This window comes from Salmo salar, chromosome 09 (genome assembly GCF_965601325.2).
Source record: "Salmo salar chromosome 09, fSalSal1, whole genome shotgun sequence".
Lineage (NCBI taxonomy): Eukaryota > Metazoa > Chordata > Actinopteri > Salmoniformes > Salmonidae > Salmo > Salmo salar.
This window is the reverse complement of record NC_138299.1, coordinates 15,502,501-15,524,900: the sequence shown is the minus strand read 5'-3', so window position 1 is coordinate 15,524,900 and position 22,400 is coordinate 15,502,501. Positions and strand designations below refer to the sequence as shown.

The 22,400-nt window shown below is 40.8% G+C and overlaps 2 protein-coding genes across 4 annotated transcripts in view; both read left to right on the top strand.

Moving 5' to 3' along the window:
• The window catches only part of LOC106610767 (myelin transcription factor 1-like protein), a 127,691-nt gene extending 114,287 nt beyond the window's left edge, over positions 1 to 13,404 (top strand). For both annotated transcript variants that reach the window (XM_045723409.2, XM_014210316.3), the window contains exons 17-23: positions 32 to 115; positions 2,807 to 3,028; positions 3,232 to 3,326; positions 5,803 to 5,906; positions 7,250 to 7,297; positions 10,009 to 10,071; positions 10,841 to 13,404. In XM_045723409.2, the coding sequence (XP_045579365.1) occupies positions 32 to 115; positions 2,807 to 3,028; positions 3,232 to 3,326; positions 5,803 to 5,906; positions 7,250 to 7,297; positions 10,009 to 10,071; positions 10,841 to 10,981 (757 nt within the window). In that variant the 3' untranslated portion in view covers positions 10,982 to 13,404. The remainder of the gene's footprint in view (positions 1 to 31; positions 116 to 2,806; positions 3,029 to 3,231; positions 3,327 to 5,802; positions 5,907 to 7,249; positions 7,298 to 10,008; positions 10,072 to 10,840) is intronic.
• An 824-nt stretch (positions 13,405 to 14,228) lies between these two features.
• Positions 14,229 to 22,400, top strand: part of LOC106610765 (peroxidasin) — an 83,449-nt gene continuing 75,277 nt past the window's right edge. For both annotated transcript variants that reach the window (XM_014210306.3, XM_014210305.3), the window contains exon 1: positions 14,229 to 14,525. In XM_014210306.3, coding sequence (XP_014065781.1) covers positions 14,341 to 14,525 — 185 coding nt within the window. In that variant the 5' untranslated portion in view covers positions 14,229 to 14,340. The remainder of the gene's footprint in view (positions 14,526 to 22,400) is intronic.

Here is a 22,400-nt window from a genome sequence, read left to right as displayed (position 1 = left end):
TGTCATTGACGTGGTTGCCTTTCCTCTGCAGTCTATCAGGGTGTCCTCGGGCCAGGAAGAGTGGGATCAAGATCACACACAGTAAAGAGGACAAGGAGGACCAGGAGCCCATCAGGTAGAGTTAGCCTGCCATGAATGAGACGTGGTCTCCCAGTGTTTGAGTGTTCCCAAACACCTCTCAAAGATTCAGGGAACTACAGAGCTCACCCATTTTCTAGATGCCCTTAACCAATGACATTTGATGCCCTTAACCGACTCTTAGTGTTCTTAACACAACATTTTAACAGATTAGATTGAAACAGAGCTGGGAAACCCCCAGCCTACCATGGTTTTAGAAGGAGGGCTGTCCTGCATAGGGATCTGCTGTGTTGGCATCACATAGAGATACAGAGATCACTAGCTGAGACAGAGATTGATCTGGATTCTACCTAAATCCTCCCATCGATTTCTCTGTGGTGCTGAGAGGAAACCAACGCCCTGGCCTGTCCGTGCATCAGTCTGTCTGTCTCACACGGCCATCTATCTCCACTAAAACAGCCTAAAATAAGCACTGGCTGCTGGAGAAAAGTTCTAGGACTTTCTGAAAGCATTTGGAACTGTGTTGCGGTTTGAATCAGTTTTTTCTGCGTTATTTCAGGGAAGGGGAAGAGATTCTGACTGTTTCTGGAAATAGAATAAGCCTGATTGATAGATTAATAAAACCAAGGGGAGTTATAACCATAATCCATTGGGGAAATATGATGTGTTGAAACATTTGCAGCTTCACTGCATCTGATTAGCCATAGTGCTGACTGCTGATTTAACGTTGACTTACTTTAATCTGTGTCAGTGCGATAAACTGCCATAGGGACAGATTAGACCAGATTTAAGGTGTTTTTATTTATATTTAAGTTGGAGTGATTATATATACAGTTGAAGTCAGAGGTTTACATACACCTTAGGCAAATACATTTAAACTCAGTTTTTCACAATTCCTGACATTTAATAAATTCACTGTTTTAGGTCAGTTATGATCACCACTTTATTTTAAGAATGTGAAATAGTATAATAGTAGAGAGAATGATTTATTCAGCTTTTATTTCTTTCATCACATTCCCAGTGGGTCAGAAGTTTACATACACTCAATTAGTCTTCGGTAGCATTGCCTTTAAATGGTTTAACTTGGGTCTAACGTTTTAGGTAGCCTTCCACAAGCTTCCCACAATAAATTGGGTGAATTTTGGCCCACTCCTCCTGACAGAGCTGGTCTAACTGAGTCAGGTTTGTAGTCCTCCTTGCTCGCACAAGCTTTTTCAGTTCTGCCCACAAATCTTCTATAGGATTGAGGTCAGGGCTTTGTGATGGCCACTCCAATACCTTGACTTTGTTGTCCTTAAGCCATTTTGCCACAACGTTGGAAGTATGCTTGGTGTCATTGTCCATTTGGAAGACCCATTTGCGACCAAGCTTTAACTTCCTGACTGATGTCTTGAGATGTTGCTTCAATATATCCACATAATTGTCCTACCTCATGATGCCATCTATTTTGTAAAGTGCACCAGTCCCTCCTGCAGCAAAGCACCCCCACAACATGATTCTGCCTCCTCCGTGCTTCACGGTTTGGATGGTGTTCTTCGGCTTGCAAGCCTCCCCCTTTTTCCTCCAAACATAACAATGGTCATTATGGCCATGCAGTTCTATTTTTGTTTCATCAGACCAGAGGACATTTCTCCAAAAAGTACGATCTTTGTCCCCATGTGCAGTTACAAACCATAGTCAGTTTTTTTTACGGCGATTTTGGAGCAGTGGCTTCTTCCTTGCTGAGCGGCCTTTCAGGTTGTGTCGATATAAGACTCGTTTTACTGTGGATATAGATACTTTTGAACCTGTTTCCTCCAGCATCTTCACAAAGTCCTTTGCTGTGGTTCTGGGATTGATTTGCACTTTTCGCAGGAAAGTATGTTCATCTCTAGGAGACAGAACGTATCTCCTTCCTGAGCGGTATGGCGGCTACGTGGTCCCATGGTGTTTATACTTGCGTACTATTGTTTGTACAGATGAATGTGGTACCTTCAGGGGTTTGGAAATTGCTCGCAAGGATGAACCAGACTTGTGGAGGTCTACAATTTGTTTCCTGAGGTCTTGGCTGATTTCTTTTGATTTTCCCATGATGTCAAGCAAAGAGGCACTGAGTTTGAAGGTAGGCCTTGAAATACATCCACAGGTACACCTCCAATTGACTCAAATGATGTCAATTAGCTTATCAGAAGCTTCTAAAGCCATAACATAATTTTCTGGAATTGTCCAAGCTGTTTAAAGGCACAGTAAACTTAGTGTATGTAAACTTCTGACCCACTAGAATTGTGATACAGTGAATTATAAGTGAAATAATATGTCTCTAAACAATTGTTGGAAAGGTGACTTGTGTCATGCACAAAGTAGATGTCCTAACCGACTTGCCAAAACTATAGTTTGTTAACAAGACATTTGTGGAGTGGTTGAAAAAGGAGTTTTTATGACTCCAATATAAGTGTATGTAAACTTCCGACTTCAACTGTATGTGTGCTTTATTTTCTCCCATTATGCATACTGGTACTCGAAGCAAACTGCATTCAATTCTGTAATGATATTTCAATAAATTTAGGCACCCATGAAACTATGTGTCCAACTTTACATTACATAGACCATGTGGCATTGCAATAACTATGTAATTACACAATTCTTCCTGACAATTTATCCTGATCAGGAAAAACTCTGGGATCTTGTCAGAAAGAAACTCCAGTCCCTGGTTATTAGAATAACCACAGCATCCCTCTGCCATCAACAGGTGTCCGGTCCCGGGCTGTGATGGTCAGGGTCACGTGACGGGGAAGTATGCGTCTCACCGCAGTGCGTCAGGCTGCCCCCTAGCTGCTAAGCGGCAGAAGGACGGCTACATGAACGGCTCCCAGTTCACATGGAAGGCTGGGAAGACAGACGGAATGTCCTGTCCCACCCCAGGCTGTGATGGCTCAGGCCACGTCAGTGGGAGCTTCCTCACGCACCGGAGGTGGGTCTGGGTCCTGAATCAATATTCCATAATGCATCCTCTCTTTATCCCTTCCCTGATATATTCACTGATCTGACATTACAGGCTTTGTGAAAGCTATGTCGTGGAGCCAATGCTTTCACCTATCCAGTCAGGTTGTGCGTGTGTGTCTAAATAAAATATGTGCTATTTGTGTGTAACTATTTTCTCATCTGTTCCCCTAGTTTGTCAGGCTGTCCGCGTGCCACGTCTGCCATGAAAAAAGCCAGACTGTCTGGACTGTCTGAAATGCTAACAATAAAACAGCGCACCAGCAATGGTAATGACTGTCATACACACAATGGAGCCAATCAGGAGAGTGCATGTGTAATGAGCTTCTGAGTGGAATCACAATCTAATATAAAGAGCCAATCAGGAGTGTGTATGTGTAATGAACTCCTAAATCGAATCCCAATCTGAAACAAAGTGTCCAGGATTGCCATACAGCAATCACAGAAATCCATACAGCCTCTGAGCTAGCAAGCTCGCCTGTGACAATTAGGCTATTCATAGATGCGGTAAAGGAGTCAATGGAACGCTGATGTTCCAATGACCAGATTGGCGCACATTCAACAAATTTGTTCTTACAAAGTGGATATTAGTCAAATCTGTCATTATTTATGTAGTGTAACAGGCTCACAGATTTGCTGCATTACATGAGAAGTTGTCCCTTTTCAGGTTTAGAAGAAGTGACTGCTAAATGCAAATTCCCCTTCGTATAAGCTGGTTAGCATAGCTAGCATTCAGAAATCGTTGATTGTTGTCAAAGTTGTTTTTAACTGTAATGAAGTTGATTGGTTGATATCCATACAAACATTATATTTTTACCTCAACATATTGTGAAATACACAAATAAACAATAGCCTAAATGTAGACACATTTTGCTGGTGGCCAATGAGGGTCACTTGAGATCTTTCCCCCACGGCCCTTTCCCTCACGCGTTTCCATGTCAATTCCATTGTTTTTGTCGAGTTCAATTGACCTCTTTACCAAAGATTTTTATAACTAAACCTCATTGTTCTATCTGTGTCTTTACATCTAAGAGTTGCACCTCCGTCATTTGGTCATGTCGTTGCCATTGTTGTCAACATTCTACAGATGCTGCAGACATATTGATGCCCAAAAGTAGAAATGGGGTTAATGACTTTTTGTCTAAAATAGATGACATTGCTAAAGTAGGCAAACATTTAGTTGGAAACAACTTTGCAATCAACATCATGTCATCAAATTTACTTTAGACAGATGGCAATGTTGTCATTAGCTAGCAAAGTTAGTCAAAAATAGCTTGAAATGCTAATGTTAGCTAGCTAAAAATCCGGTGGTCTCCTCTCAATCTAAGCTACGTAGCTAATGTTATAATGCATCTAATCTAAGTTAATCTGGCAACATAAAAATTACGACAAAAGGTTGTCCTACTAATTATTTGCCTTCTTTAGATTTAAAAAAAACATTTATAACATATTTTTTTCTTTCAGAATTTTTTCTACATTCCAGAAGAAAAAAATAAAGTATACATACAAACGACAACTCACAGACACCCACAAACAATGACCACATCTCCTATGCCCAGACCTGCATGTTCACACCCCCATCCCTAGTGCCTGCATTATTGTTGGTCACTTGTTCTTAAATTGTACCAATTAGTTTTTCTCAGTCGCCCATGCTATTTCAATATTTCAATAATATACCATTTGAAATTTGCCATGTGTCAATGATGGCGCAATGATTGATAGTTTTTACTAAACGTTTAAAAAACAAATTGTGATGAGAAAAGAATCATCCAGCCCATTGTGTATCTCACTACCCTCCCATATGTCATGTCTTGAAATACGCAGACAGATTTATTAAAAGTAAGTTTACATTGTAATACAGTTTACATTGTAAGACAGTCAACTTTCTAGCTCCGCCCACAATATCCGAACTTTATAGCCTTCCCAGAAAGTATGGAATATTGAGTCATTATTAGTTTTACACTTGAGACATGACTCTGCTGTTGTGCTGTAGAAATTGTGAATTTTGTCTCTTGTATAATAAATTCTGTACATTAGTTCATACTGGATAAAGCGTACATTTTCATTAACTGTAATTTTGTTAGTTATGCTCCAACTTTCGCACCATATTGTGCCAACATCAGTTCTTTTAAAATCTTGGTTCCAATCATTTATATTTTTTTCCAAGAGATTGTTAGTTGGATCTGCTTTCTGCAAGGTTTTGTAGATCTTCCCGATCATATGAACATTCTTTTCTGACTCAAATAAGATTCCCTCAAGGTTGCTCTGATGTCCAAAAGATTTCAAATCAAAAGTCTCTGATACTGTATGTAACTTTTAAGTTGCATGTATTTGAAACTATCTACATTGATCAGTGCAAAATTACTTTTTCATTCTGTCATGGAAATAAATGTATTTCCTGTTACCTAGATATTTACGGTTTCTGTGCCTTTAGTTTTCCATGTGGGTCATTTTATCAATGAATTCTGAAAGCTATCCAAGGATTATTCCATAAGGTTGTGTGTCATTCTATTTCCAAGCCACTGTAATGCACTTTTAATGCTCCAGTTGGCAGTGCTTGGAGTAGAATGCTCAGTCGGGCATCAGTCCTAAAATGAATGTTCAAAACAATATTGTGACGGAATGTGCAACCCTCTGCTTCTATCACACTCTCATTCACCCACCAGACAGATTATTGAGGTATTTTGTTGGGCTTGGAGTGGGTGGCAGTTATCTAATAATTGTTCACTGTATTATCTTTTGAAGGAATCGAGAATGAGGAAGAGATTAAACAGCTGGATGAAGAAATCAAAGATTTAAGTGAATCCAATTCACAAGTGGAGGCAGATATGATCAAACTTAGAACACAGGTAAATCAGTACAAGTACCACGCCATTTGTTGCCTTGAATATTTGACTCATTTCATGCTTACCGTTCAGTTTCTACCCATTGTGGCACACCATTCTGCTATCGTCAGTGCTCCTAGACTCTAAGTGTGTATTTGTAGCACAGCGTACACCTAAATTAATCTACCCTCCGCTAAAGCACTCACAAGAAAAGGGACTCCAGTTTGGAAAAAATCTGTCCAATCGTCGTACATGATCTACCATCAGTGAGACACATCCTAGCATATCTCACATCTGGGAGAATGCGGTTTAACAAAGTGGGGCATTCCTAATTATAAAGCACTTTTCCTCTGGGGCCCCCTGCGTGCCAAACATTGAAAAATAGAGAGAGCATAATCACTCCCAGCCAATAAAGAGGAACACCCAGTCCACAAAAATATCCTACAGCTCCATTAGAAAGAGAACAGGGGCAGCAGCTTCACAGCTAGTATAATAGGATTTCTATACAACTATGTGTGTATGTGATCTGCAGAAGCTAAAATTCAATATCAAGAATGTATCAAACACTCCTTTCAAATCCAGGAAGGAAGGAACGGAAAGAGCTTCACAATATGTTCAAATACAGTTTGCCTTTTTGATAATGCATGCAAATTTGATCTCACTTTGGAAATACAGGCTGTATTCTAACCTGTAGTAGACCTTTGGACCTCAAACATTTGAGCACAACAGTGCATTGGAGGCACATCCCTCTGAGCAAAAACTGTTTGAATCAACATTGTTTCCACATCATTAAAAAAAAAATCTACATGATGACGTAGGATCAACGTGGAAAACTGATTGGATTTGCAAAAAGTCACCAATGTAAGGGAATTGTGTCTATTTATTTTCACAACTTTTCACCTAAAACCAATGACATAGTAAAAAGTTTTGTTGATTTCATGTTGAATTTACATTAGTTGACAACTCAACCAAATGTAAATCAAAACTAGACGTTGAAATGACGTCTGTGCTCAGTGGGACGGCATATTTGTGCTAAAATTGAGTTTGAAGCATGTGTTGGAATATACCCCACAGAATGTTAAGCACATTTGTGTGATTGTCAGTGTGTTGAATTGCATCTGTCCATGCTTGCCCATTGCTCTTCACATATGTTGCTCTGTTGCGGTTACATCCATCTCTCCGTGTGATGATGCCATAGACATGGCTGCACGCCAGCCAATCAACCGTGAGTTGTGGCGTGTCTGAGGTGTGCCGCTGCCCGTGGTATGTGAACTGCACCCTGTGTGCTCCGCTGTAACAACCACAGGTAAAAACCACCACCTTTACCCGTAACCCTCTTCTTCTCTCACACTCCCTCCCTTCCCTAGATTACCACAATGGAGTCTAATCTGAAGTCAATAGAGGAAGAAAACAAGGTGATTGAACAGCAAAATGAATCTCTCCTGCATGAGCTGGCAGGTCTCAGCCAGACACTGATTAACAGTTTAGCTAATATCCAGCTCCCTCATATGGTAAGGGAACACCAAGAACAACAGCCTGGCAAGTTCCTATAAGCAAACAAACTGTAGCATATGAATTGATTCATTTATATACTTATCTATGTACAGTATTTACCTATTCATTATTTGCATTTCTGTGAAGCCCTTAAGGACCCAGTTTGTGCATGCTGAGTTGAGCTGGGGCTTAAAGCCTAGATTAATGAAAAATAGGTTATTGCTAATTTTAGCCAAACTGAAATGGGGAATTTTTATAGCGCCTTCGGAAGGTATTCAGACCCCTTGAATTTTTACACATTTTTTTACGTTACAGCCTTATTCTAAAATTTCCTCAGCAATCTACACACAATACCCAATAATGACAAAGCTAAAATATATTTTTTTTAAATGTTGCTAATTAAAAACAAAAATTCAGACCCTTTTCTATAAGACTCGAAATTGAGCTCAGGTGCATTCTGTTTCCATTGGTCATCCTTGAGAGGTTTCTACAACTTCAATGGAGTCCACCTGTGGTAAATTCAATTGATTGGACATTATTTGGAAAGGCACACACCTGTCTATATAAGATCCCACAGTTTACAGTGCACATCAGAGCAAAAACCAAGCCATGAGATCAAAGGAATTGTCCGTAGACCTCCGAGACAGTATTGTGTTGAAGCACAGATCTGGGAAGGATATCAAAACATTTATGAAACATTGAAGGTCCCCAAGAACACAGTGGCCTCTATCATTCTTAAATGGAAGAAGTTTGGAACCACCAAGACTCTTCCTAGAGCTGGCTGACCAGCCAAACCGAGCAATTGGGGGAGAAAGGCCTTGGTCAGGGAGGTGACCAAGAACCCAATGGTCACTCTGACAGAGCTCTACAGTCCCTCTTTGGAGATGGGAGAACACTCCAGAAGGACAACCATCTCTGCAGCACTCTACCAATCAGGCCTTTATGGTAGAAGGGCCAGACGGAAGTCACTCCTCAGTAAAAGGCACATGACAGTCTGCTTTGAGTTTGCCAAAAGGCACCTAAAGACTCTCAGACCATGAGAAACAACATTATCTGTTCTGATGAAACCAAGATTGAACTGTTTGGCCTGAATGCCAAGCATCACGTCTGGAGGAAACCTGCCACCATCCCTACGGTGAAGCATGGTGGTGGCAGCATCATGCTGTGGGGATGTTTTTCAGCGGCAGGGACTGGGAGAATAGTCAGGATCGAGGCAAAGATGAACGGAGCAAAGTACAGAGAGATCCTTGATGAAAACCTGCTTCAGAGTGCTCAGGACCTCCGACTGGGGTAAAGCTTCACCTTCCAACAGGACAACAACCCTAAGCACACAGCCAAGACAACGCAGGAGTGGCTTTGGGAGAAGTCTAAATGTCCTTGAGTGGCCCAGCCAGAGCCCGGACTAGAACCCGATCGAACATCTCTGAAGAGACCTGAAAATAGCTGTGCAGCATCGCTCCCCATCCAATCTGACAGAGCTTGAGAGGATCTGCAGAGAAGAATGGGAGAAACTCTCCAAATAAAGGTGTGCCAAGCGTGTAGCTTCATACCCAAGAAGACTTGAGGCTGTAATCGCTGCCAAAGGTGCTTCAACAAAGTACTGAGTAAAGGATCTGAATACTTATGTAATTGTGATATTTCAGTCTAAAAACTAGTTCTTGCTTTGTCATTATGGGGTATCGTGTGTAGATTGATGAGAAAAAAACCTATGTAATCAATTTTAGAATAAGACTGTAACCTAACAAAATGTGGAAAAGTCAAGTGGTCTGAATACTTTCCGAAGGCACTGTATATGAGGCTTGTGTTATGAATTAGGGGTCCATTTCTACATGCAGAGACTTACAATGGTGACCAAACAACAGCCTGCTGATAATGTTTTCTGATATCCAACATATAGACAGATTGGAGAGGCAGTCTTAAACAAAGATGTTTATAAAATATTTCTATCTTCTGTACCTGCCTGTTTTCAGTGCAATGGAAACTTAGTCTCCGCCATTTTGACTCTTGTCTGTAGCTACAGGCTATATTATGTTTGCAAATTCAACAAACTAACTTGTTGATCTATCATGGATTTTCATAGTACAGTACATATGATGCTATAATTGCAGGTCTGTTTTTACTGTAGGGCTAAAGGTATTTTAGGGCATGCCAAAAACAGCCTTTCTCCATAAGCATCCATAATAAAATTTCCCTATAGTCTTTAGAAAAAGAAGGACAAAATAGCACTGGTCCAAAAACTATGACTGATGCCCGTGTTATTCACAAATTGCCATTTTGCCATTTTCTTATAAGCCATAATGCTGCCATTTATCACAGTTTAAACATTTTTTAAACGATATCTATTCATCTAAAAATGTGTAACCTTTGTGTATGAACACAATGAGATATCATTCCAGATGCTACGATCATTCTGACTATGTTGTGAGCTGGATTCAGTTGCAGGCCCAATTCGCTGCCACATATGTATTCTTGTACTGTATGCTTTGCTATGTCTTGCCTTTATTTCTTTCAAAGTTACATTTTGTTAGATGTGCTGTTGGTACTGCAGCTAAAATGCTTCCATCTAGTGATTGTTTGAGAGAGTACCAGTAACTAGGCACCAACTAACAGTAACTAACCTTTCCCCCCATAGAAACCGCTTGCATACAAAGAGGCTCCCATTAGAAATAACAGCTGCTTACAGATGCATCAGATAGTAAGACAATCATTCATCATATTCTTACTCTAACACTGCTTTTCTTTCTGTTAATCCTGCTCTTTATTTCCTCATATGGCCACAATAATATGCTACTAGTGTCAGTGCCACCCTAATAATCAGTAGAGTTAGTAATCTGTCTGGTTCAGAATCTCTCACATTCATGTCCTCCTAATGTCTTTCCCATGTCCATCTGTTTTTAATTCATGTGACCATGTCTTTTTCCCAGTCATCTTACATCTCTTGATGCGATTAAAAAAAAAAAATCCTGAATCACTTCCATTCCTGAATGTCCCTTTTTTCCAAATGTTCTAACCCGCAATGATCATCTGTTTGAATGGAAAAAGCTTGTTTTAGCAAAAGCAAAGTGCCCTTGTTGGTTGCAAAGTGCATGTACATACAATGCGTATTGACACTGCAGCATGACCCTATTTTCCTAATGTGGACATCGCTGCATGACATCTTACTCTGTGTGGATCATCTTTGTGTAAAACCACCACCTCTCAGCCTTTAACCTGTTGCAAGACACCTTATTTCGATCACTATCATTTTTAGAGCATTTAAATATGAAAAGGCCTAGTTCAGAGAATAGTTCGTTTCAAGTGGTTTTATCTGTGGTAAAACATGTTGGTTAAAAAAAACTGTTTGTAAGGCTAAGCTCCTCAAAGGATGACTTTAGAGTTTTTTTAGGCCTGTCTTCTGTTCTCTCTTTTTCACCTCTTTTTCTTATGATCTCACCTAATTCTGGTGTTGTTGAAATGTTTCACAGGAGCCGATCAGCGATCAGAACTTTGATGCTTACGTGACCACGCTAACAGACATGTACACCAACCAGGAGCAGTACCAGAGCCCTGAGAACAAAGCCCTGCTGGAAAACATCAAACAAGCGGTGCAAGGAATCCAAGTGTAGCCCAGCCCGCTAGCCCAGCAAACGCCAGAGCTTCTTCTCAAAGAGGAGTGAAGGAAAACAACATCCACAGGAAAGAACTAGAAGTGACATGATAGGACGACGCCTCATAGTTTGCTGCTGTAACTTATCATACAGTGTTAGATATAGATTTTTGATCTTCAAAAAAAAGAAATGTTATGCTTAGAAAACTTCATAATGATTTTTCTTTTTTTTTGTCTTGCTTTGAAGAAAAAAAAGTAAGTGGCAGAATAGTTTTTGAAGACATTCACATTTTGTACGTTTTCATACTGTATGAGCTGAAATAGTGTGATGTAATGTTTCTAGCTGCTCGTGTATGCACATTTTTTGTGTATATTTCTGAACAGTAAGATGATTAACATAGGACTTTAGTTATTTTTAATGCTTGATGATGAAGATTTTAGATGAAAAAGCTGCTCTGGACAGTGAAAACAAAACAAAAATCAAGAGGGAACTGCAAGGAGGTAGCGACTTTTCAATGATCTTTTCCTCAATGGATGATTTTGGAATTCTAAAGATGTTTTTTCTTCTTCTTGTGTGCAGATTGTTGAATAGCAAGACTTGGTGGCAAAGTACTTTTTTGAAACCTTTTTTAAAGGTTGGTAGCTGTAGGTGGGGGCATTTTTAATAGGTGTTGGAAATGAGTATGGAAAGAAACGGACTTGATGTTTGTATGAATGTTATAGTTTTATTGTAAACATCATGACACGGAAACCCAATGGTGGAAATCCCATTGTCTTGAAAAGGACTATTCACTCTTGATCTTTTGTGTTGGTAGATACCCATTGTCATTCAATCAGCAACAATGTGATGTATAATGGAAATAGAGTATCAAGGCATCATTCTAGCATTTAGTATTAGTTCTGGTTCAAATGTCAAAACTTATGTTGCTAGAATCGGGCAATGTCTCAGCAATGTATATCTAAATCATATGTTTGTAATAGGTATGGGATGAAAAAACAAATTGGGGGGGTATATGCAATTACCTGTTTATAAACATAGGGGGGAAACAAATGAATCTTTTCACTATATGTCAAATATAAAATGTTATATAAACCTTTCAATACAAAAAAGTATTTAAGTTGAACATTCAGTTTTAAAGATGAAAGATGCTTTACGAGTTCAACTTTCTTTACATACAATTTTGCACAAGGACACCTTTGTTTCCATGTTTTGATGTTTCTACAGAAACGTAAGCAGTACCTGAGAGCCTAAGCGGAGAGTAACAAGAGTTTTGTAAAGAGTATTTATACTAGAGTATGAGAAAGAGCGGGACTTACAGGGCCATTGTCCCCACTTATGTGCCAGTAGACTATTTGCACTTGTCCTACAGATACTATCCTAACATGTGGCGGTGTGCAATTTCCAGGTGTTCCTTTGAAACACGATTGGAGCAAATAACTGCTTGAAGCCACTAGGTGATGAATTCGTTCCACTGAAGGAGACTACAGGGATTTGAATCAGAAATTATGATTATAACCATACCACTAATATTGTATTATCAAATGTTAAACAATGATGCTATTTCATTTTGGTATGTTATATGAGTACTAAATAATCCCCAGCAGCACTTTATATCTAATCACTGTACAAATTAAATAGTCAATCAATTAAAGGTAAAAAAAAAGAAGAAGTAAATTGAGGGCGTATTCTCTTTTTTTTTTTACTCTGAATCGGGGGGGATGCAGTTTCATGTCTGTATGCGGCCCCTCTTTCTGTTGTGTTATTAGTTGTTAGCGACCATGTTGAGAATTTGCCTTTTAAGAGCTAATGCAAAGGTGCTTGTTGTTCAACTGATCTCATCTATTGTACTTTTACGTCCTCTTTTAGGGCTCCTTTGTCAATGGCTGCATATGCCTTTCTCCACAGCATCGTGTCTGCAGCATTTTGCCAATATAGTAATGCTTTCAGTAGAGTACTAGTTAGTATCAGTTCTTGAATTAATTCTCATTATCAGTACAATGGAAAGGGATTTAAAGCACAAACCGGCTGCTCATCTACCGTTGGTACATAAAATCACATTTGAAAAAAGTTATCTGTGAATATTTACATAGGGGACACAAAAGGTGTCACATATTAGTATGCTGAATTTTCATATAAATTATTGTGAATTCATCAGAGTTTATTTATTCTATCTTATTCATTTTGAGGTTGATTTAAGTATTCATGAACGAAGACAGGATTTTGTATAAACTATTGTGCTATCTGTGGAACTGAAGTTTAATTTATTTTTGTACTACACAGCATGGATTTGTTGACATTTTAATTTTGCTATAAATGTGTGAGATCACAAGTTGCTGTGATATTTCATTTTTAAATTGTGAACTTTGTAAAAATTTTGTCATGCTGGATGTTGACACATCTTACTCTGAATAAAGAACAATTGTGTTGCCACAGGCCTGTAAGCTTTGATGTCTAGTCATCATCCTTGGTCATCCTTGTTCATGCTCAAAACCCACCGTTCTTGGAACCCATTCACCTAAAGGCTGCATTCATTCACATGGGTTTTTTCAATACACAAGAGAATCGCTGAGTTGTTTTATTCCTCAACAATCCTCAGATGTTTTGCAATAAGAATAAAGCTTTCTTGGGATTCACTTTACGCTATGTGGTAAATTTGACGTTTATTTTTATGGCTATAAAGTGGATTTGTTACAAGTACTGTAACAAGTACCATTGTCAATCCACACGAAAACCAGCAGAGAGCAGCACAGAGCACTGTATAACGTCATATTTCTTGGACAAACGTTTTTACCTGCATCCTAAACCATTATAACGTCCTAAATCGTTATAACGCCCTAAACCATTATAACGTCCCAAACCATATCATGTTGTGACAATCTGTTTGCATATTTGGCTCAGAATAGACACATCAATAGAGTGCTTTCCACCCAGCGAGAGACAAACTGGCAACATTTTAGGGCATCATTTCCAGGTTCCATGGGAATAACATCTGAATAAGCAATTTACACGTTTTTTATTTATTTATTACATCATTATTTGTAATAGTATTAAGCAAAATTAGTATTGCTTAACTGTATGTACCACTGGTTTATTAGGCTACATAGTTGATACATTTTTAAAATCGGACATCTCTATACAGATGCAGGCTACAAAGTATCATTTTATTAACCAGGAGTTTCTCCCCTGTCCAACATAATTTGTAACACTGCCCTAGTTCTCTCTCTCTCTCGCTCTCTCCCTCTCTCTTTGTCTCTCTCTTTCTCTCTTTCTCTCTCTCAGTCAGCTGAGTCCCCTAGCTTTACTATAACTCAGCCGATGTTAGTTTCGGCAAAAGGGGTTGCTGGCGGTGTGTTCTCTGCGCTGCTGACTCCCTAGCAATGGCGCTGTCGACGGGTCAAGTCTTATCCCCTTTTGTAGTCGCGGTAGCACTGATTTTGGTCGCCAGTGGCCCGCAGCCTGTATATTCTTGTCCAAGTCGGTGTTTATGTTTTCGCACTACCGTGAGATGTATGCATTTAAACCTGGAAACCGTACCTGCTGTTGCTCCGTCGACAACCATCCTGTAAGTAACATCACGTCGTATCTAACGGGAAAAGTTAGTAGGCTATGGAGGGAACGGAATGAATGCACTGATTTCTGGAGGAGTCACATCAACCCAAGCGCTTTGAGATGGTTATACGATCTCTTTTGTTTGGTGTATAATAATTTAAACAGTTAGACGTTATCTAATATTTCCGTATCTAAACCACAGTTGAGAAAGCAAGATGAGAAGAGGTACTATCATCTTTGGGACCAGACCACCATTCTGGTTGCCTATTCAAAGTTGCAATGATGGAGTCTGGGAGTTTTGATAGTTTTTAAGTTCCTCATCACATCGAGTTAGTTTTGTAGGCTTATCTTATATGTATGCTTATCCGTTATCTGTCTAGCATTCGTTTATTCAGTTGACTCACTAAAGAAAAACTATAACTTTTTTCAGCCTATAGGCTACCCACAGTACGGAAAGCAGGTCAAAGACTTCGTTGGACCTAAGAGCATTGTCGGTTGCATAGCCTTTGGAAGGGACGTGCCTTAGTAAAGATCCAAGACACCTTTGACATCTGCCAGTGACTGAGCTAGGCCCACTGATCGTTCTTTGGGGAGTTAGACAGCTATCGAAGTCAGCCACAGAAAAATGTAATGTGATGAAGTTGAATCAACGTGGAAACTTTGCAAAAAGTAATCAACATAAGGGAATTTCATATTTTTTTCACCCAAGGTTTAACCTAAATCCAATGACAGGGTGACATGTTTGTTTGATTTCACGTTGATTTCACGTTAGTTGACAACTCAACCAAATATAAATCAAAACTAGACGTTGAACTGACGTTGTTGGATCATATGGGGTATTGTAAAGCCTAATATAGTTCTCCGCATGTGAGCTTTGTGAGAAACTGCACCATGGGATGACCTTTCCTTCCTTTGGACCATGACAGTTCGTTGTTGATGTGGACATCAAGGAACTTGAAGCTCTCAGCCTGCTCCACTACAGCCCTGTCGAAGAGAATGGGGGCGTGCTCGGCCCTCCTTTTCCTGTAGTCCACAATCATCTCCTTTGTCTTGATCACGTTGAGGGAGAGGTTGTTATATTGGCTCCACACTGCCAGGTCTCTGACCTCCTCCTATAGGCTGTTATTATATTATCTATTCAGCATATTGCAAGATAGTATTGTCATGGATGTGTCATTGGCTTCTTGGAGAACCAGATTAAAGGGTCAGTAGGCAGGCATGGGTCTGTGTTAGAGGGTCAAACTGTGGTTTAAACATGTCTCAAATGAATGGAAGCACAGTTTGTGACCCTGGTGCCTTCAGCAGTAGTGGCACTTCTGCACTTCTTTGATACGTCCTGATAGGTCCACTGGCGGCAGCTAAAGACTGAAAGTGCCAGCGAACAGCCAGACAGAATTCACAGCCAGACAGAAGCTCTGAAACTCCAAAACACTCCAATCTCTGGAATATGTGCCCTCTTTGTTTTTAATTGACCCATGTGATTTTGACACGTTTCCGAAACCTGCATGCATCTGTGCAAATAAAGACCTTCAGGCAGGAAGCTGGGCACAAAGGAAAAACTCAGCCTCAACGACGGGCACAGCGTGCACATAATTAGCCTCCCTAACATACACTACCTGTCACGTCCTGACCAGAAAAAGAGGTTGTTTGTTATTGTAGTTTGGTCAGGGCGTGGCAGGGGGTGTTTGTTTAGAGTGTTTCGGGGTTTGTTGGGCTATGTTCTTGTTAGTCTATTTCTATGTTAGTTCTAGTATGTCTATTTCTATGTGGTGTTTATTGGGTTGACCTTCAATTGGAAGCAGCTGCTCCTCGTTGCTTCTAATGGAAGGTCCTATTTAAGAGGGGTGTTTTTTCTATGGGATTTGTGGGTAGTTGCTTCCTGTTTAGTGTTTGTTGCACCTGACAGGACTGGTTCTCGTCGATGTTTGTTGTTTTGTTAAGTGTTTACGTTTTCCTTCATTATAGAAGATGAGTATTCACATTCCCGCTGCATTTTGGTCCAATTCATACGATGGCCGTGACACTACCAGTCAAAAGTTTGGACACACCTACTCATTCAAGTTTTTTTTTTAACATATAAAATATGTTTTCATTTGTTTAACACTTGTTTGGTTACTAAAGGATTCCATATGTGTTATTTCATAGTTTTGATGTCTTTACTATTATTCTACAATGTAGAAAAGAGTCAAAATAAAGATAAATCCTGGAATGAGTGGGTGTGTCCAAACTTTTGACTGGTACTGTATATATGCAAGCTTCCAGGCCAGCCTCAAAGGGAGTCAATGGGCCAGACCTACAGCCACAGAACACTGCTCTCCCTGCCAACTCTGCAAGATGCCCAGGACACGTCAACCTCCCCTCTGCCATGGGAACTGTTTTATGGTTTGGTGTGCTGATCCCCCTTCTTCTTCTTCCCTCCTTTGGACTCCTCTGAATCTGTCACTGTTGAGTGTTGTTCAGAGGAGGGCTGTGGAGGGCAAATAATGTGTCAGTTTGACAAGTTTTTCATGCTCGCTGGGGTTTGAACTAAGCAGCCACCTGTCGCTTTTCCCTGCCTACCTGTGCTCAGTCTTGTCGGAACATGAATGCAGCTCAGCTAGCCTCTGAGACTCTCCCTGCCTTTCCATTATTCCACTGTAAATTGTGCACACAACCCTGGCCATCAGGGCTGCAAGGCACTTTTCAACAGAACTCGAGCACTCTTTAGAAGGAATGCTTGAATGTGGGGAATATTTGTCTCCCTGAATATGAAGTTGCAGATCACATTAAGCCTCATTAGACAGTAGTCAGTAGCTCCTTTGAAGGATACAATTTAGTGTGTATTTTTGTGTGTGGTTAGAACCAAGTTATGACATCAGTCCTGTGCCTTGTACTTTATAGTGGCTTTATTGACCCTTATGGAGGCTAAAAATACAACATTTTGATTTAATCCCTTTCTCATAGCTTCACTCATTTCAGCCACAGTCCCAGGACCAAAACACTGGCCCCTCCGACCTTGGGGTCAGCTGATTGCTGGCTGTGAGGGCTGGGGGGCAGAGGTGACTGGGTTGTTAATGAAACAGGTGTTAGAGACAGGGGGTATTGTATATAGAGGTTAATTTGGGGACATGCTGCTGGCTGGCTAGGCCCTGAAGGTCTGGGCTTTGCATTCCTCGTGCTGACCTGGCAGTGTGCCATCTCTGATGTGGAAATTCCTCCTCATCAGCATAGAGCACCGCCGTCAGATGTTCCACTTAAAGGTTCCTCAGAACTGTGGGAAGGTATTTTGTTATTGTTTGAAAGCATCTCCTCAAACTCTCTTTCTCCTTTCTCTGCCTCTCAATCTACCACATTTGCCCATTTTCTCTCTCCACATCTCTTTTTCTCTCTTCATTCACAGTATTCTCTCTTACGTTCTCCCTCTCGTTCACTCTCCCCGTTGTTCTCTTATTCTATCGCCCTCTCTTTCTCTCTCCCTAGTCCCTATATCAAGCCCTTCGTAGCTCTCTCCTGTGATGGATTTTGACATTTTGGTTGGTTAGTGCAGGGCAGGCAGCATTGTGTCAGATGCCTGTGTCTCCCATAAGAGGCCTAGCTGGAGCTGGGGCTGGAGCTGGGGCTGGAGCTGGGGCTGGGGCTGGAGCTGGGGCTGGAGCTGGGGCTGGAGCTGGGGCTGGGGCTGGAGCTGGGGCTGGAGCTGGGGCTGAAGCTGGAGCTGGGGCTGGGGCTGGAGCCCCGACTGATCCCAGTTCTAATGTGGCATCTGTGTCTAAATGTTCTGAGCCTAGTCAGGTTTGCCCAAATGCTTGTTTCTCTACTAATGTCAATCTCAAATGAACTCAGGGACCCTGGCCCAATCACTCAAGGCTCTCAAAAAGTCAGTGGCTTCTGTGAGATAACTATCTTATATCTCTTAAATGTGTCCTCTTCCCATGGGAAAAGGGGAATAAGGTATTTTTCCCCAAAGTACACACAGGACCGTAATCTGTGCTAGCATTTTTAGTTTTGTTTTTACTCTCAGTGGTTTTCTTTCAGATTAAGGTGGACGTCTTTTTTCCCTCCCATCTTTGATGGTCCACATTTATTTTTTTGCTGTTGTCTCTGAGGACTCTCTGTTTGAGGTATAATAGTAAATTACTGCCCTTCCTCTTTGTGACGATACTGCTGTACTCCTGCTCTGGGATTGTCAACTCTATTTTGTCAACCACTCTCCTGAATCCTCTCGCACAGGCCCACAGTTGTTGATGCTAAATCTTCCGCTTGCTAATGCTGTGTAAAGACACATTTTAAGCTACAAAGACACAAGACCAATGTTCCCTCTAAGCTGCTCGCAGGCACACAGCTCCCAAGGGACAGCTGGGCAGAAGAAATATCAGCCCAAGCAGAGAAGCACGAGATTGAACTTCACTCAACTCTCTAGAGTTTTCCCCGTTAGTTAACACTATCAACGTTTCCCTTTACTGTGGGAATTGTGATCGAATCAACGCAATATTAGCCACTTTCAAGGCAACATACCGAAACAAAACGAACTATGCAAGAGATTTTGTTGTAGGCAGAATGCAACGGAGTAGGTTTCTATTGCATTGACAGGCGCGACTCAGGGCCGTACTCTACACAGACCGGTGTGCCATAACCAATCAGAGATGCAGTAAGCCTATATGCAAATAGACCATTGCCATTCACTTTGAACTGGACTGTTTTTACAGCATGAGCGGTCGTCAGTAGATGCACTTGTTTTGAGCTCAAAGCCAGAGCTACATGTAGCGACGTGTGCACATTTTTACATTTGTTAATATCCTTTGCTAGTTAGTGAGTTATTAGCCCAGTTATAGATCATTTGTAGTCAGCAATGGGGGAGGGATTGCTTCCTACAGGAGCACAAAACATGTGCATTTCTAGACACCTTTGAAAAGCAAGTCAGGAAAATATATTTTTTTTGTCTTTAAGGGGCAGTGTTGTATTTTGAGACGGTCTTGAATAAGCTAAGTAGCCAATAGGCAGAGGGTAGCATCATTTGTCTGATTCTTTGTAATAATGGTAGGGGAATAATGATGCATTTTATTTTGTAAAGTGGTTTCTTGCATCAAACAACACAACAACATGTTCATGTCTGAAGGACAAGTGGATAAACAGGTTAATGTCAAGCCCAGCATGTTTTTTTTCAAAAGTCTCATGGATGTAGGCCAACATTGAATCACCAAACATTGGCTGCTACTGTAGGCTGAATGATAGAACAGCTATTTCCATATAAAAATGTTATGGGATGCATTTTCTCCATTGTTTTTGATGTTAGGCCACTCTGGTTGGCCTACATTATGATCAAATAGCCACAGTAGCCTACTTGACCACTGTTAAAACTAACTTGAAGCGGATACAGCCTCAGTGTTCACAGTAAACTCGTGCCAGAATTTTCACAACGTTCAAGTTTGCGCTCAGCAGACCTGAAATTTGCTCAGTGACACATTTTCTTTGAGGGAACATTGCACAAGACTACAGCTTGTCTTGCAATTGTGAGGTTTATGTGGACAATGTTTATGTGACATACTGCAGTGCATACAGGATTGTTATTGACTTTCCTTTTTGGTTCTTTCATTGTTAATATCTTGTCTGGAACCTCACGAATGGCCTCTTGTTATTTATGTATGTATGTTTGTTTCTGTGTGTTGTCACGTGGTCTGGCATCCACAGCAGAAATTTGTTAAACATTGTGAAAGTGAACCCTGATTATAAACACATGGGCAACGCCATGGCAACGGGGAATCTGTCCGTTGTAAATGTGTCAATGTGCTAGCTCATAAAGTGGCTTGTTATGGCCTAGGTTGCCTCTTTATGAAATGTTTACTATTCAAATGGGCTCCTTTCTTGGTGTTTTTACTCTCACACCCTGGTGGATGTGGTGTTTTTAACGATATTACTACAAACAAACCCTTGTGAAACTCTGTTCTGTAGTAGACTTGTAATAACATTAAAGGTAAAGGCCGGGATGAAATGTGAAGGCTCAGCCTTTGGTTCACTCTCACAGGCGATCAGAATTAATTTCACGTCAAAGGTTTTGCATCGTATTTTGGAGAATCAATAAGTAGTTTAGTTTTTCACCCGGATCTTCAGCAGAAAGGTGGTAGCTTACAGAAGCAGCTGCTGGTTGATCTGAATGGACTGTGACAAGACAGACTGAGTGGTTAGAGGTTGAATGAGTGTCCACACGATGAGTGAAGCTGGAGGTTCCTGGTGGGTGGGTTCAATGGGGGTGGGGTGGAAGTTGAACTGTGCAGCATACTACAAGGCAGGGAACCTGCCATCTGTATAAGATGGTCTTGATTTGCGACTTTACATTTAGGAGCCTCTCTAGTGCCGTCCTTAGAGCCCCACTGGGTTGATTTAATGACCTGGTAGTCGAGCAGGAATCAGAGGGTGACCTTTTTTCTCTCAAACCCTCCTTCATTTTCTCCCTTTATCTTCTCTATTTTGTGACATTGATGGCTTACAACAGTGGGCTGAGTGAGTGAGAGAGAGAGGGAGTCAGAGAGGGAGTCAGGGAGGGAGGGAAAAGAGGAGCTCCATTGTGTGGAATTTGCTGCAGTCAGGCTTTGTAAGGCGTTCAGTCTCTGCGGCATTATGGAATGCAAAGCCAGAAATCCCCAAAGCTCTGCTCATTTGCACAGGGAGATTGGGCCGAAGATAGTTCTTGAAAGGAACCCTCCTTGTCCCTCTCTTACTGTGGCTGTCCTTTAGGGGTTTGGGGGAGGACAGCTCGGCTGCTGAATTCTAACGCTGTTCCAGTGTTTTTGCAGCATTTCTCACATAGCGTTGTTATAGCGTTATTGCAGGATTGTTAATCTAAGGAAGTTTCCTAAAAGTCAGATTCTCCCCCTGTGGATTTTAGGATTTTTTATGCATGTCCAGGGCAGTTCGTGCATAGTTGTTAATCATGCATGTCTATTTGCAGCCATGTTCTCGGTGAAGGGCTTCAGTGGAAGGAAATAGAGCCCTTGTAATGAACCTTTATAATGCTTAATAAGATCTTTGTGACTGTTGATAGTAATATAGTTTCCTGTATAAAGACATCAAAGGATGTCAGTTAGGGTTGGGTGGTATTTTTCATAGCTTCATATTGTTCCTGTACCATACCGGGGTATACAGTATTACCAGCAGTGCACACAGTGGGCACTATTTCTTTCTATAGAATAACTATCTTCAAAGTAATGACTCGGGATGTCGGTTGTGAGATGAAAGCTTCTTTTAGTTATAATACTTGTTCACGTTACACTTTAGTACTTTAGATTCTACAAAACAATAAAATAATATAGTTGCTACCGAAAGCCAGGATAATCACTTGTCACTTGTACATAACTGCCATGTTTTCGGGTTTTTTTCTTACTTCCTGTCGCAAGGCATTCTGGTACTTGTAGTCAGTAGCATAATCCAATACTAACCAATACAACATAAATATGGTCATGGTTCTCTCAATCTCCATCACATGAATTCTAAAACAATTAGTCTTGTACATGTGTAAATAACTGTAAATACAAATATCTTTAGATACAGCTCAATGAATTAACTGTAAACATTAACTCTCTAACCCAATAAAGTTACAACACTTTCCAAGCGGAAAAATGTAAATAAATTAAGATTACTACAAGCTCCACTCCGTTAATCTATGTGCGTGCGTGCATAGTGTATCATGCTACTAAAAGGAGTAGCGGACACCTTTTAGTAGCATGAAATCCTCGCTGGTCCCACTCCCATCCATTGCAAAGTCTTTTATTTTTGTCTTTTCATTTTGTGAAAACCAGGAAGAGTCTCCTTCCCTTGCTACTAATAGCTAGGCCTCCAGTGTCCAGTCACAAGCTCTGCTGGTCAGTTACTGCGTAGCAACCTAGCAGTGCCAAAGCCCTGGTCTGCCCTAGAA